We start from the raw sequence: 17,562 nt of genomic DNA on the forward strand, positions 1-17,562 counted from the left end.
CTATGTGGCTGCTAAGGTGTCCTGAGTGATTGGTGGTGTGTTGCCACTATTTTAGGGTGTTGTTTGAGGTTTCTAGGGTGTTGCTATGTGGCTGCTAAGGTGTCCTGAGTGATTGTTGGTGTGTTGCCACTATTGTAGGGTGCTGTTTGTGGTTTCTAGGGTGTCGCTATATGGCTGCTAAGGTGTCCTGAGTGACTGTTGGTGTGTTGCCACTATTTTAGGGTGTTGTTTGAGGTTTCTAGGGTGTTTCTAAGTGGCTGCTAAGGTGTCCTGAGTGATTGTTGGTGTGTTGCCACTATTGTAGGGTGTTGTTTGAGGTTTCTAGGGTGTTGCTATGTGGCTGCTAAGGTGTCCTGAGTGATTGTTGGTGTGTTGCCACTATTGTAGGGTGTTGTTTGAGGTTTCTAGGGTGTTGCTATGTGGCTGCTAAGGTGTCCCTGAGTGATTGTTGGTGTGTTGCCACTATTGTAGGGTGTTGTTTGAGGTTTCTAGGGTGTTGCTATGTGGCTGCTAAGGTGTCCCTGAGTGATTGTTGGTGTGTTGCCACTATTGTAGGATGTTGTTTGAGATTTCTAGGGTGTTGCTATGTGGCTGCTAAGGTGTCCCTGAGTGATTGTTGGTGTGTTGCCACTATTGTAGGGTGTTGTTTGAGGTTTCTAGGGTGTTGTTATGTGGCTGCTAAGTTGTCCTGAGTGATTGTTGGTGTGTTGCCACTATTGTAGGGTGCTGTTTGTGGTTTCAAGGGTGTCGCTATGTGGCTGCTAAGGTGTCCTGAGTGATTGTTGGTGTGTTGCCACTATTGTAGGGTGCTGTTTGTGGTGTCTAGGGTGTCGCTATGTGGCTTGTAAGCTGTCCTGGGTGATTGTTGGTGTGTTGCCACTATTGTAGGGTGCTTTTTGAGGTTTCTAGGGTGTCGCTATGTGGCTGCTAAGGTGTCCTGAGTGATTGTTGGTGTGGTGCCACTATTGTAGGGTGCTGTTTGTGGTTTCTAGTGTGTCGCTATGTGGCTGCTAAGGTGTCCTGAGTGATTGTTGGTGTGTTGCCACTATTGTAGGGTGCTGTTTGTGGTTTATAGGGTGTCGCTATGTGGCTGCTAAGGTATCCTGAATGATTGTTGGTGTGTTGCCACTATTGTAGGGTGCTGTTTGTGGTTTCTAGGGTGTCGCTATGCGGCTGCTAAGGTGTCCTGAGTGATTGTTGGTGTGATGCCACTATTGTAGGGTGCTGTTTGTGGTTTCTAGGGTGTCGCTATGTGGATGCTAAGGTGTCCTGAGTGATTGTTGGTGTGTTGCCACTATTGTAGGGTGTTATTTGAGGTATCTAGGGTGTTGCTATGTGGCTGCTAATGTGTTCTGTGTGATTGTTGGTGTGTTGCCACTATTGTAGGGTGCTGTTTGTGGTTTCTAGGGTGTCGCTCTGTGGCTGCTAAGGTGTCCTGAGTGATTGTTGGTGTGTTGCCACTATTGTAGGGTGCTTTTTGTGGTTTCTAGGGTGTCGCTCTGTGGCTGCTAAGGTGTTCTTTGTGATTGTTGGTGTGTTGCCACTATTGTAGGGTGTTGTTTGTGGTTTCTAGGGTGTTGCTATGTGGGTGCTAAGGTGTCCTGAGTGATTATTGGTGTGTTGCCACTACTGTAGGGAGTTATTTGTGGTTTCTAGCATGTTGCTATATGATTGTAATGGTGTTTAGATTGATTGTTGGGGTGTTGCTACAATAGTAAGGTATTCTAAGCTGTTGATTTGTTGCTACTATTTTACGGTGTTGTTTACAGATTCTAGGGTGTTCCTACGTAATTGCTAAGGTGTACTGGGTGATTGTTGGTGTGTTGCCACTATTGTAGAGTGGTGTTTGTGGTTTCTAGGGTGTTGCTATGCGGTTGCTAAGGTTTTCTGAGTGATTGTTGGTGTGTTGCAATTAATGTAGGGTGTTGTTTCAGGTATCGAGGGTATTGCTATGCTATTGCTAAGGTGTTCTGTGTGATTGTTGGTGTGTTGCCACTATTGTAGGGTGTTGTTTGTGGTTTCTAGGGTGTTGCTATGTGGGTGCTAAGGTGTCCTGAGTGATTATTGGTGTGTTGCCACTACTGTAAGGAGTTATTTGTGGTTTCTAGGGTGTTGCTATGTGGTTACTAAGGTGTTCTGAGTGATTGTTGGTGTGTTGCCATTAATGTAGGGTGTTGTTTGAGGTATCGAGGGTTCTGTGTCATTGTTGGTGTGTTGCCACTATCGAGGGTGTATTTGTAGTTTCTAGGGTGTAGCTATGAGGTTGCTAAGGTGTTCTGAGTGATTGTTGGTGTGTTTTCACTTTTGCAATACAGAGCTGATGTTGATAGTGTCACGCATTTAGTGGAGTAATAACTTCTGCTTATAAATGTCAGGTTTTTTTGTCAGGTTTTAGTGTAATTAGTGTCAGATTATTGCTGTAAATAATGAACATTTTTAGGGAAGACTATGTCACTGTAGGTGCTCTCAAAATGTCAAACGAATATAAATTATGCTTCTTACCACAGGTTGACCAATTTTTAGTTTGAACTATGCTTTTGGGAAACACTGAATTCTTAAACTATGTTTAAAAATGTTAAATGTTATGGTGTGCTTAAATGCTAATCCTATATACCATATGAGCACTAGTAATAGTGATGCTTGCTTTAACAAACAGCTCTAATGAACGAGCATGCATGCATGATAGAGAGAGAGGCAGGATGTGGAGAGATAATTAATTATTAAGGAGTCTAACACGATGGCGTGGAAGACAAGTTGAAACACAAAGCAACCACACTGCATTGCTGCTCTTTCTTTAACTCTCCACCTTCCAAAATGCCTCTGTCAGCAGCTGAACAGTCTGAACAAACAGAGTTTAGGACCGTGAAAGCTTTGCCCTAGATAAAATGTTCAGTAATTAATACCCATGCCATATCAATTATGAGTGTGTCTCCCTTAGAACTAAACGTCTAATGTTTGCTAATCCAGAGGTCGCAAGGATCTGCTCATATCATTAAGCAGAGGACATGGAACATGAACAAAACAGGGAAGAGTGTAAATTAATAAATCAAAGTAACCAAAAGAAAATAGAAGATAATGGAAAAACCAGATGTCAGCATTTTGCAGCATGCATACTTGTCTTATTTGAGCACCTGACCGTGTGTGAAAGACAAACCCTCTGTCGATTCCCATTAACCCCTCATTTTCTCAGAATGGTTTAGTCTGTCCTTGGCCCAAATACATAGGAAGGATTAGTCAATGTTAAAGGCTTGAGGGTGTGGTGACGCATATACATATACTGTATATATAGGCAATCTTACAGGACCTGCCTAATTCAGGATTCACTAAATTTCTGCATTGCAACATGAATCTCTACAGATTTTAAATAAACATAATAAGTAAGGATGCTGTTCAAAAGTCCACACATGGAATAAAGTCTCATACTGTCACATTTTTTTTAATTAAAAGGTTTGTCTGCCAACTTATCTATTAAATTAGTGTGATTGACTTGAAAGAAGAAAAAGAAAAGAAAAAAACAAAACAATGGAAAGTAATGCAATTAAATGGATAGCTCATCCAAAAATGAAAATTCTGTCTTCGCTTAGTTTTATACTCTTATGAGTATGATCACAAAATAACACAGAAGAGTATGTTTTGAGGAATGTTCCTGTTGTTTTTATCAATGGGGTCCAAAAGATTCTAGCTCCAAAAATAAAAAGGACATAAAAAAAGCATAAAATTAATCCATGTGGTTTAATCCAAGTCTTGGGTCACACTGGCGAATCACATAGTGCATTTATTTAAGGTCCATTGTCTATTGTCAATAGTGAAGTACGAAGTACAGCTCACATAGAAGTCACTTTCAAAGCAAGCAGCTTTCTGTTGGTCAATAAAGTGAATGTCACTAGACCAATGCATTGCAAGATGTGCTCAGGAAATCTTTCACACTCAAGCCGAATTCCTGATCACATTCCTATTGAAATGTCTGGATTTCACCCAGATCTATTGCAGAAAATTTAAATTTCTAAAGCAGTTTGTATAGGATAGATTGTAAACAGTTTTGGCTTGTTGTCCACTATAGAGGGGCTCAGAAACAATATTCTGTTTGAGCTCCAATTTACCCCCTGGTCTACTACACAAGGAAGAGAAATGTCAAAAGAACTGACAATGGGAAAAGGTAGGAGGCTGCTTTTATATCCTGCATTGTAAAAAATTGAATATTACTTAATATTGTTACCATAAAAATTATGGTAACAATATTACACTTAATATTTATGAGTAGTTTTTAAGGCTTGTTTTTTTAATGGAATCTACCTGAATAAATCATGTAAAATCTCCTAAATCAATTAATAGATGACACAATAAATTTAATATATTAAGTATAATTTTTGATATCCTTTATACCTTTTGTTCTTTAATATTTTGAATTGTTTTTAGCTTTATTTTTATTTTTTTTTTCATTTAAATGTTAAGTTTTGAAATTTTGTTGTATGCATTTGTCATTTTTATTTAATTTCTTTATTTTTAAAATGTGTATAGGTAGTATTTATAAAGTTTTAGCTTTTAGTTTTGGATCTGTTTTTAGTTTTTTTAATACTACAATTGATTGCTTCTGTTGTCCTCATTTGTAAGTCGCTTTGGATAAAAGCGTCTGCTAAATGACTAAATATTAATAATATAATTAGTGAAATGTGCTCATTTATTTTAAGTTGATTCTCAAAAGTCTGTGATTTTGAGTGAGGCTTGTTTGTATTTGACTTTGAGTTATTTTGTGCATTTAAAAAACTGTATCCAGCCAAACAGCTCAAATAGGAAAATACTTGAGAAATACTGGAAAGTACTGCTCTAGCACGAGCAAAGCTGCTGTTCACTGAACAAGGCTTAATACCTTATAGGAGTAGTATCCATCACCATAAGCTCTACTCTTCTGCACAATGGTAACTATTGCACTGCTCAATGCAAACTTCAATGTAACAGAAACTCTTTCAAATGTCAAACATAAAATAGCAATTCATTTCAAAATTTACTCTCCATATCCAGCCATATGCAAAGCATGCTGGGAACTAACAATCACCTCTAAAATAAAATTTCAAAATTGAGCTAATTCTCTTCAAATAAATAGGTTGACTTCTTTTTTTACTTTAATCAGTTCCTCAATTTAAGCCTCAAAACTGCTTAAGTTTCCTTAAAAAAAAAAAAATATAGGAAAATACATATCTTGGTTTTATTAGTAAAAAGTCCTCAATATTTTCTATTCAACACTGAATCACAACTTCTTTAATGAAATATATTCACTATTTTTAATTATCACCTTAATTTTATTAATGAAAATTACAAGACCCATGATTAATTTTTTACAGTGTGGTATAAATTAGAAGATTAGATGGACATACTCCCTAAATCAAATCAAATCAATCACCAAATATGTATACAGAGGCCAAACATCAAACCTCATTGGTTTTTGCATGTCACATGACTTAACGTCATGATGTCATGGCACAAGCACCAAGTAATGCTACCATCTTGACTTTTTTAGAGCTTGAAGCTTTTGGACCCCGTTAACTTTTATGGCATGGACAGAAACGGCTGAAAAGTTTGTTAAATATATATATATATTTTAATGAACTTAATTTAATCATGCCCACTAACCTGTCAATTCTTTAATAAGGAATTTTCAAGCTTGAACTACCACCATGAACTACTTCTAAGTAGACTTATTGTCTTTTTAAATATTAGGTGCTCATTGCGCGAGATGCTGAAAAACAATATTTTTGTACTTTTGTGATGCCAATGTTACAGACATTTCACACTGCAGATTCTGAATCCATTTAACAGTCTCTTGTATTGTTGTGGATCTGACCCTGATGACCTGTGCAACATTTATGGTTATAACGGGAGCAATCTTGAAACCATAGAAGCATTTCTCTGTTCGCCCTCTAATCCCTGAGCACAGGAAAGTGGATTATGCTGACAACAGGTCTGAAGTGAAACTGACCTGGTGCGGTAAGATGATGCCTTTGTCTAAGTCTTTCTTGTGTTACTGTCTATATCTCATGCTCAGTTCACAACTAAAAATCTAAACCTATTCTAAATCTCACATCTTCATTTCATCATCAGCTGCTACACCTGTCTTGTGTTTTGATGGGCAAAGTGGACTAATGTATTTGATGAATTGTTTCTTCTATTCATGATTTATAACTAGATGTACTGTGCAACATAACACTCCATGTGCACTGATTTACATTACATTCAATTGTCATTTTTGATTATGCATGTAGACCTGCAGTCTGAATATGTCATTGGCTGTATGAATAATTTGAGAGGTGACATTTGCCCCATTTCACTTGCAATGTATAAAGCAATTCCTGCATCAGAAAAGAGCATGCAAATAAGCACAGCATGTGACTGTTTCAAAAATGTTATGATGTCACATCTTCACAGTGTCATTAAGGATGATAAAAATTAAAAACGTCAAGTTGAATACAGAAACTAATTTGTAAAAGAACATTTAGGAGGAAGTGAGTGACTCAATATTTCTAACTGATCCGCTGAGATGACGGGATCATTCAAGACAAAGTCACGTCATGCTGGAAAAATAGCCAAAGGATGTTCTATTTGAACTAACTTCAATGATTAAATTGAGAAATGTAATTGATTATTGATTAAACCTTGTATTTAAGAGTGAATGATCATTAATACTGCTTGTGAAGACAACGGGGTGCTGAAAATAGCAAATGTGGTACTTTTGTTCTCAAAATGAATGAATCTGTAGCATCATAAAACATTTAATCATTTTACACTGACAGCTTGAGTGAATTTTCACGTTGTTTTCTGGGTTCCCTCATGAAAAAGAAATACACTTTAGCATACTTTTAAAAAGAGGACTTATTATGGAAATAATATACTTTAAAAAATATATACTTTATATTTTCCAACACACAATTAAATGTTAATGTATCGTTTAAATTTATATTAAATGCAATTAGTTACACTTTTTCACCCACATCTGTATATTTAACTTCAAAAATACTTTTATTGTCTATGAAATATGGTTAAAGTACTGATCTGCACCGGAACAATCAAACAATCTTTAAAGTACTGATTTGACAATCATTTAAGGTAAACTAATATGCATACATTTAAATCTACATATAGGCTATAAATTTAAATATATTTACTTTAATTGTAATATTGAATAACACTACAAAGCGACCTACAATAATGGAGGAAATAATGAATAATATGCAGTAATGAGTGCATATTATAAGAATCAAAGTATGTGATACAACAATATAATACTATACACATTAAGGCTACGAGTGCAAGAGTACAAGAATTCAAGAGCGTTCTGTTTGAACAGAAAAATTTATATTTGATATTATGTGTTTATATGTATGTATATATATATATATATATATATATATAAACACACAATATCCATACACAATATTAAATGTATGTATATATATATATACACCAAAGCACTTGTGAAATAAACTATATTAAAGTTTGAAATGCAGAGCATCAGTTGAATGGGCTGTTCTATGGAGTGTAATATGCTTTCATTCCAGCAGAAGTGCTGTGAGTGACAGATACGAGTGTGTATCAGTGTGTGTTTGTGTGTTTAACGGGTCATATATCCCCAATGGCCAAACATGCTGTTGTCTCTTAAAATATCTATCATCACACACCACACATTGTCATGGCACTGCCTCAGGCTACTGATGTACAAACAGAGCAGGAGGACACTTCAACACACACACACACATTGATTTTTAGTTACTATAGACTAAACCTACGTCTACTCCTAAAAAAACGTTTGACAATTTTTTAGAATTAAAAAAAAAAAAAAAAAATATATATATATATATATATATATATATATATATATATATATATATATATATATACACATACATAATTAATCACTTTTTTCAATATCCACAAAATTACATATTTCCCTAAAGAAATGTGTTTGAGCAAAAGAACAAGAACAGCTTTACGGCGCACTGAAAAAATATAAAATAAAACATTGTTGCGCTCTAGACACAGACGTGCATGCCGTATCTGAAGCACAGAGCCTAGTACTTATTCACTGCATCATCACTGACACAACATTCACCACCAGAGCAATGACGTCATTCATTTACACCCCTCCTCTCTCTCTCTCTCTCCTCCTGCTTTATGATCTCTTTTTTCTTTCTTCAGTCATTCTTGCAAAAAAACTCATCAAAGGACATGGAGAAGGAGGATAAGAATAGCATGAGCACTATTTATAGTCTCCACCACAACACCACCTTCTCTCCTTCTTGCTCTCCGGACATTTATTGATGAAAAGAGGGAATGAGTGAGGATGAGAGATACATTTCTGCAGATGGGGAGATTTGCATTTGGTCTAATACAAAAATAGCAATGTTTAATCAGTGATGACACCGCAAGAACAGAATTGTCAGTGTCTAAAGCTACAACACGCATCTTAATAACCCTTAGAAAAAATTCTGCGATGTACAGGGATGGTACCAGATGGTAAAGCCATGGTACTTTGATATACAGGTGCATCTCAGAAAATTAGAATATGGTGAAAAAGTTCACCAAGTTCACCAAACTTATTTCAAAATGTGAAACTTTCATATATTTTATATTCATTACATGTAAAGTAAAACACTTCAAAAGTTTTTTGTTTTAATTTTGATGATTAGAGCTTACAGCTCATGAAAGTCAAAAATCAGTATCTCAAAATAATAGAATATTTACATTTGAATTTCAATAAATGACCATCCCTACAGTATAAATTCTGCTTATCTATTGTTCTTTGAAACCACAATAATGGGGAAGATTGCTGACTTGGCAATGGTCCAGAAGACGAACACTGACGCCCTCCATAAAGAGGGTAAGTCACAGAGGGTCATTACTGAAAGGAGTGGCTGTTCACAGAGTGCTGTATCAAAGCATATTAAATGCAAAGTTGACTGGAAGGAAGAAATTGGGTAGGAAAAGGTGCACAAGCAACAGGGATGACCGCAAGCTTGAGAATACTGTCAAGCAAAGCTGATTCAAACACTTGGGAGAGTTTCACAAGGAGTGGACTGAAGCTGGAGTCAGTGCATCAAGAGTCACCACGCTCAGACGTCTTCAGGAAAAGGGCTACCAAGCCACTTCTGAACCAGAGACAACGTCAGAAGCGTCTTACCTGGGCTGTGGAGAAAAAGAACTGGACTGTTGCTCAGTGGTCCAAAGTCCTCTTTTCAGATGAAAGTAAATTTTGCTTTTCATTTGGAAATCAATGTCTGGAGTCTGGAGGAAGAGTGGAGAGGCACAGAATCCAAGCTGCTTGAAGTCCAGTGTGAAGTTTCCACAGTCAGTGATGATTTGGGCTGCCATGTCATCTGCTGGTGTTGGTCCATTGTGTTTTATCAAGTCCAGAGTCAATGCAGCCGTCTACCAGGAGATTTTAGAGCACTTTATGCTTCCATCTGCTGACAAGCTTTATGGAGATGCTGATTTCATTTTCCAGCAGGACTTTAGCTCCTGTCCACACTGCCAAAACCACTTCCAAGTGCTTTGCTGACCATGATGTTACAGTGCTTGATTGGCCAGCCAACATGCCTGACCTGAACCCCATATGGAATCTATGAGATATTTTCAAGAGAAAGATGAGAAACAGTCGATCCAACAATCCAGACGAGCTGAAGTCTCAATAGTACCTCAGCAGAGCCACAGGCTGATCGCTTCCCACACATCACTGATGCTAGAGTTTGTGCTAAAGGAGCCCTGACCAAGTATTGAGTGCATAAATGAACATACTTTAAAGAACTTGAACTTTCTTGAACGTTTTAATTGATCTTAGGAAATATTCTAATTTTCTGAGATGCACCTATATACAATGAATACTGAATGATTACTATTTTCATACTCCAAAAATCATTCAAAGGGCACCATGATATTTACATAAGACATGGTAACACAATGGTACTTTCTTCTTAGTGAATATATTTGGTCTGCTTTTCTTTTACAGTTTTAATGTAATTAACTAAATGATTAAATATGTACATTTTAAATTTTATTTATATTTCAAGAAATCCTTTCTTTAAACTTTTCTAATGAAGGCCCAAGTACCCAAAATACGCCAGTCGAAGTAAAGTTTAAGTTCTCCAATCAACAAGTGTTTCTGGTTCATACATATATACATGTGTTATCAATAAATGATAATGATAAACTTGTTTTTACAGTACCATATACCACATTACCAACGGATTACCAAGGCATTTACATAGTATATAGTAATTTAAAGAACTGGCTATCAAATTCTGAAGTTCCAGACATTCAATGATATCAAAAATGTTGATTTTATAGTTTATGTCCCTAAAGGCACTGGAAATGTTCTGCGTGGCTTGATTTTGTCAGGTTTAGTGCGCGTGAGGATTGTAAAGGCAGAAGCAGAGCGCAGCATCAGTAGCATATGAGTGATGCAGCAGCTACACTGAAGAGCATGATCTGCCTTAATAATGCATCAGCGATCTGTCCTTCAGACACTGAGAAGACTCACTGAGCACTGACCCATACAAAACACACACACACACACATCTCATTTACTACTTAGACTCTGAAAATGCTCGTTTCGTTATCACTGACTCGTTACATTGGCTAGAACTTGACATGGTTTCATTCTGTCCAAAACAGGCAAACAGAAGCAACTGTTTTTTGATTAAGACCAGTGCATTTCTCATGACTGACAACTAAAACTCTACGGTCTAAATCTTTATAATGATTTCATGGATGTTTCAATTACAGACATATATTTTTGTAAAATAAAAAAAAAGAGTTTTGCATTTTCTAAATTACAAATATTGTAAATATTTTTGTAAATGTAAAAATGTGTGCTGTTTTCCTTTGCAAAACTCATTGTGGTTCTAGGGGGTTGTGAGTGGTTGCTAGGGTTTTCTGTGTGGTCGATAAGGTGTACATTAACATGTTTTACTAGGTGTTTTGAGTTCTGTAGTGATGTCTATATCACTATAAAAATAGTGATTTTTGGCCTAGCAAACACAAAAAAAGACATTGTAAGGGTTGCTATAATATAAGGACTTTTAATCATCAAAAATTCCTAATTTTTCAACACACAAATGTTTTTGTAGTTCTGAATGCACTGACGATGCCAAAGGCTACATACAAAAGTTATTTATGTAATCATTTTAATTATGTTCTTGTCATGCTCATTTTCAGGTTATATAATTTTTGGCTCCAAAATTATATTTTGGAATAACATGACAGTCACACAATGCTGCTAAATTGTATTTTTTCTGTTCTCTAAGGGAGATTATTAAAGAGATAATAAAGAGATAAAATAAGAAAGGGAAAATTATATATTTAAAATGTTGCTTTTGCATTCACTCTCAAACATTGCACTCCCCAGAGAAACTTTGTTTGCAAAAAGTTTATTTTTTATCTTTTTTTACCATCATTACCATATCTCTTTAGATTGTATTTCATTCGAATACACACAATCTTGTATGTTAAGTTTAAAGTCAAGCCAAGTTATTAAAGTCAAGGTATGTGGTCATGCACCATGTTTTGCTCTGTCTCTTATGACTCATTTAAGCCATATGAAAACAGAAAGAGTTCTGTTAGATAGCACACGTACGTCTGCAAGATGTCTGTTAAAGATCTCTTGATCTGGAAAGCATCTGCTGTCTACAAACGTCTGGCAGACGTCTTTCAGATGTCAGTTTTACCTACTTTCTAAATCATAAACATCTTAAAGACATCTAATAGACGTCTATTTGACATCTAAAAGGAAACGTCCTATAGACGTATTGCAGATGATCAAACACCCAAAAAAATACGTCTTGCAGATGTAAATGCAGACATCAAATAGACGTCTCGGAGATGGACGTGTGCTATCAGGGTTGTTCGCCACATGATCACAGCCCTGCTAATATTCAGACCAGCGGCATCATTACGAGTATGACATTGCTTTTATACAAATGCTTAATAAACAAGAAGTTAATATTGAGATACTTTCATTTTACTTCATCTGTTTTTGCCAACAAAAACAGTTTCATTCCTGAATGAATCAGTGTAATGAAATTATTAGTTGAGCGACTAATTCAATGACTCATTCATAAAGAGAGTGTGTTGATATTGTGTAACAAGCAGTACTGGGTAGTAACGGATTACATGTAATCTGGATTATGTAATCAGATTCCAAAAATTAAATACCTGTAATTAGATTATATTACATTTTAAAATACTCATAATCAGACTACAGCTACTTTTTTATTGATTACATGATTACATAGTATTCACACAATAGCAATAAATTACTCATAATTTATTGATTCTCCCTAATTCTTCTTTTTCATTAAACTCACAAACCCCCTGTAGTTCCTTCACAAACCTTGGCATAATGTAATGTTTCATGTACTTCATGTTGTTAATAATAATGAATGGAATATATTTTCTTTCTCTTTGTATTTTTAGATCAATATGGTACCGGATTATCGTATGTAAATCAATGTGATGAACATGTAAAGTCAAAAGTAATCTAAAAGTAATCTGATTATATTACATAAAATCTGTAATGTCATGGATTACGTTACAATTTTTGTCATGTAATTTGGAATCAGTAACGAACTACAATTAGCGCGTAATCTACCCAGAAGTGGTTAAAAGTCATTTAAACATTCCCTCTAATGCACAGACTGACACTCTTTCATAGCAACTACTTTATGCTTTGGTGAACTGATGCCTAATTTGTGCACTATTATTTTTATACATTTTCATACGATCTGCACAGGTGGAAAAAAAGCGCACTTCCATAATTTACTTAAAATGCTCTATTTTCACACACTAATTTTGTACTTGATATACAAAAAAAGTCTTTTTTATATCTTAAAACTCTGTATTAAAAATGCATTTAGTGTACTATGAAAGATGGGTTCGAGTGTACTACAAGTGGTAACTAAATAATGTTTTTTTTAATACAGAGATAGTATGTTAAAAGCACATTTTAGTTCATACTCATGGTGTCTCAAAATAGCATAGTTGAGTATACTTAGATGTTCTTAAGATTATCTTAAGAAGTACTAAAGAATAATCACATTGCATGAATTCATACAAAATGCCACCTTGTATTATAATTAAGGTTTCTGATGAGATTGGGTTGGACTGACAGTCTATCCGGAACGAGCAAACACAGTGAAAAGTCAAAGGTCTGTATATCAGCACTCTTTAGTCCAATCAAACTCAAGGACCAGAACTAACTGCTGACCTACACCACACACGACACAGCAAACACAAACTCCTCCTGTAGCTGATGAAAAAGTAAGAACTGAGTGCTTCTAACATGTAAAAGTGCACCGACGGAGGTGCAGCCTCTGTCAATGAGGATGGTCATGAAATATGCAGGAGAAAGCCATCCCAGAACAAGAAGCCATTAGAGCCTCGTGGCTTTCTGAAATATTCATAAGACCAAACAGAATGCTCCTTCTTTTAGCTCAAAAGTTTATAAACTCCACACCGGAGAAAGAGACACAATGTATAAAAAAAAACCGGGATGCACATCAATCTTCCCGTCATTGCTTCACCTCTTCCACTTTGTTCCCTAAGAAAAGATACTTCAGAAAAGTACTCAAGAGATATTTTAAAAGTTAGTAGAAAGTATTTTAGCTGCTTTTACTGATCCAAAAGTAGCTTGAACCCGAGGTAGAACCATAATAAGAGGACAATTTCCTGACTTCTCCATCATAGTGTAGTTTTCTGAAAATGAAAGGCAGGAAATTGATGTTGCTTCCATTAGACAGTACCTATATTAGTGCCAGCTAGACTACACATCCACATCATCATCAGTTATCATCAAACACTTAAGCCTGCATCAGAGCTGAATGATAGTAACTACATTACTGCTACCTCCTGGCCTTTATAGATTCAATTATATTTTTATTAGCAAAACGCAGTGGATTGGATGTTTCTATTGTTTCCAAGAATGTCCTGAAAGGAAGTGCATTGTCAAGAGTCTTTCCCAGAAATGGGTTCGCTCATTTATCTGGACTGGGAACATGGAGAGCATGATGGGAAGAAATTCATTGGCTGCGTCTCAAAAACTAGTGAGCCGCCTGCTCAGACAGGATTTTTGGAGGCCATCGGTACATTGAGACGTTATGCAGTGCTTCCATTGGTTTACCAAAGGCAGTGCCAAAAGCTTACTGACTAAATGAGTATGTGATTATAACTGCATTATATTCAAGTCTCAAGTGCTAACTAACATCATGGGTCGTTTTTTTCCATGCCATAGTTGCCTTTGTTTTGCATGTGTGCTTGTATTCAAAGTGCACTTGTAGTGTACTTCAAAATTTAAAAGTAGGCTATATTAAAAGAAGAAGCTACTTGCAGAAAATATTAATGAAACAAAAGACCACTTAAGTGCACTTAAAGAGTGTACACTTTCATGTTTCTTAACAGTGCAATACGTAATAATGTCAAATTAAGATGTTGCTTCAAAGTACATTTCAAATCATTATGTTTTAATATTTTGTGTTGCACTTTACAGAAGTACACTTATTCTGATATTGACTAACATACTAAATGTAAAGTACTTGATCCTAATTTTAACTAGTGTTATTTGATATTTTAAGTTCATATATTTAAAATGCACTAAACTGCAACTTCAGCATTACAAATATATTTAAATACATGACATACAAGTTTCAACAAAGACAACATTAAAGAATATTTTAGTTTATAAATGCAGAAGCACACTTTAGCCATATTTCAAAGACAATAAAACTAATTACTAAATTACAAATAACGATGTGCTAAAGTCCTACTTAAGTGAGTAATAAAAACTGTCTTCAACTAATTGTATTTAACATTATATTTATATAAAACATTTATATAATTTTAAATGCAACTGTCCAAAAACAGTTAAGAATATCACTTAAGTATAATTCCTTTAAATCGTACCTACACTGTAAAAAAAAAAAAAAAGGAAGTTTGAGCCAACTTAAAATTTGAAGGCAACCAGCTTCAGCAGACTTTTCTCAACTTGTTGTTTTAAGTTTATACAACAAAAAGTTGAGAATCTCCTACAAAAATAAGTTGAGAGAACTCTAAAATCTGCTGAAGCTGGTTGCCTTAAAATTTTAAGTTGGCTCAACTTTTTTTTTTTCTTTTACAGTGTATTATTCCCATAATTAGGAGTGCAATTAAGCTACTTCTTTTTCACAAGGGTTAAAACTGCTTTGAAACACTGTTGCTAAAAGTGACTTGACTTCACAAATCAAAGACTTTCTCAGCAATCTTTCATCACTTGGAAAAGAAAGATAAATCAGCGGCTTTACACTTAAAAATAAAGGTGCTTAAAAGGTTCTTCACAGAGAGGCCATAGAAGAACCATTTTCTTACATTGTTAATCTGGAGAACCTTCTTTAGCCACAAAGAAGCAGAAAGGTTCTTCAGATGTTAAAGGTTCTTTATGGAACCATTTAGACAACAAGATTCATCCATGGCATCGTGAAGCACCTTTATTTTTAAGAGTGTACTGCTTTGCATCATGCTCTCCTCTCCCAATTAAATTACACAACGTTAAAACAGCCACCAGTTCCATTTTGCGCAGTTCTGTTATTTATAAATCAAACGCATTTTGTGTATGAATCTTTCTTGTGTACAAAGAAAGTCAAGGGCGTAACTGTTTAACAGGCAATCCAGTGATCCAAACCCTGATAAAAGCGTCACCATCACTCCCTACACGTCTTGCATCTAAACAAACCTCAGAGGCCAGTCTGCCCGTTTAACACGATGCATTAATAAAAAGCGTTATGTCAATGAATCGCAATACAGAAGCGCATCGCATCACAGAGCGCGCGCTTACCTGGATGCTGCACGCGATCTCGGAGTCGTCGAGCAGGCGAACCGTGCACCGGACCTCCTGCGCGAGGGAGGAGATGCTCGGACTCCGGAACCGAAGCATTTTCATGGCTCTGGGCTCCGCATCGCAAAGCAACAAAGCGCCTTTGGTTCGGGAGAGGAGCACGGGGTGTCGGTTGCGCGTCGCGTATGTTGCCAGCGGAGAGGAGGAAAGAGAGATGTCGCGTTATATGACCGGGAGAACGATCCCCGTTTTCGCCTCCCTCCCTCCCTCGTGAGCTCCCTCCCTCCCTCCATCAGTTCAATCCCATCAGCTTCACCTGGAACGAGCGTCTACACACAATGTGTTCATCACAACGCGACTCACAGCCTTAAGTCAATACAGCAAAACCATCATACATTTTAAATGGGATCGAGCTTTTAAAGTATTTATTTGTGTTTGTTTTTCACTGTGGTTAATACAATAATGTAACTGGGAAAAGTTTTGTTGTAAAATGAGAATGGTTAGTTATGAATGTTGCTGCGTATTAAATAGACGATCAGAAAACCTGAAATTGTGTGATTTTTAGACCTAAAATAACAAGTACCAAAATTAAGAGATCTGAAAAAATGTCATGGAAATTTCTATAATAAATATTTTTCTTAAAAAAAAAAACATATTTGAAAGTTAAAAAAAAAAAAGCTTAATCCTGAACATTTCTGATTATTAGACAATGCCAGCGTCCGAATTTGTATTTGTAATGTTTTAAATGAATAATTCAATTAATCATTCATAAAGATTCATTAAGACTTGTCGCCACCTACTGGTGCAGAGATGCAACCTGCAGACAAACGCCTAACACCGATGCAGATTAACAACCTGTCTGAGAATACACTCGAGTAAATTGTGAGAAATACTAATGAACATGAACGTGATATTCTTAAGAAGTCCTTTTGTAGGCTAACGTGTGTAATGCATCCAAACGTCTTGTATATTGGACATCAAATTTTCACCCTGAAAAATAAAATAAATCTACATTTTTTAATTTATATGTTAAAATATGCATAGCATTATATGTACACATATAAATATATTTCTGATGTTGAATGAAATATATATTTTTTATATATATATAAAGTTATAAAAACAGTGCTATTATAGTAAAATGATAAAAAAAGTTACAAAAATATAAATAGGATCCCGTTCATACGGATTCTTTCAGAATCTGGCTTTGTGATTTCTCATTTTTATGGTTAACATTGTTGCAACTGCCAATTTTTCCTTTAGCAGAAGAGTTTTACTTATGCATACATGTATATTTAACCTCAATAAAGATAAGTAAAGTAAAGTCGTGACGTATTGTCAAGTATGGTGACCCATACTCGAAATTGGTGCTCTGCCTTTAACCCATCCAAGTGCACACACAGCAGTGAGTAGTGAACAAATCCACACACACACACACACCGTGAACACACACCCGGAGCAGATATTTAAAACATTAACAAATGATTTACAAAAATACATTGTACCTTCGGTGTGCCTTTAAACGACCAAAAGTGTATTTTAATCCCTATGAGACATGAAGTGTAAAATGTAATTAGATCAGATGTAAAGTGACAAAACGGCATAACCTCTAAATTTAATCAGTGCTTTTGTCCTCAATACATCCTGCTCCAAGTATTATGGATTTATTGAGCGAAGTAAATGGACTAAACACTGTCAATACATTCATTACCTAA

At 35.7% G+C, this 17,562-nt stretch overlaps 1 protein-coding gene across 1 annotated transcript in view; it reads right to left on the reverse strand.

Moving 5' to 3' along the window:
• Positions 1-15,952, reverse strand: part of LOC306849031 (FERM domain-containing protein 3-like) — a gene marked incomplete at both ends in the record, with an annotated part of 53,073 nt that extends 37,121 nt beyond the window's left edge. Inside the window, one exon of the mRNA XM_079383882.1 lies at positions 15,848-15,952. Coding sequence (XP_079240008.1) covers positions 15,848-15,952 — 105 coding nt within the window. The remainder of the gene's footprint in view (positions 1-15,847) is intronic.
• Positions 15,953-17,562: the final 1,610 nt, after the last annotated feature.

The sequence above is a fragment of the Barbus barbus genome (assembly GCF_936440315.1).
Source record: "Barbus barbus genome assembly, chromosome: 29".
NCBI lineage: Eukaryota > Metazoa > Chordata > Actinopteri > Cypriniformes > Cyprinidae > Barbus > Barbus barbus.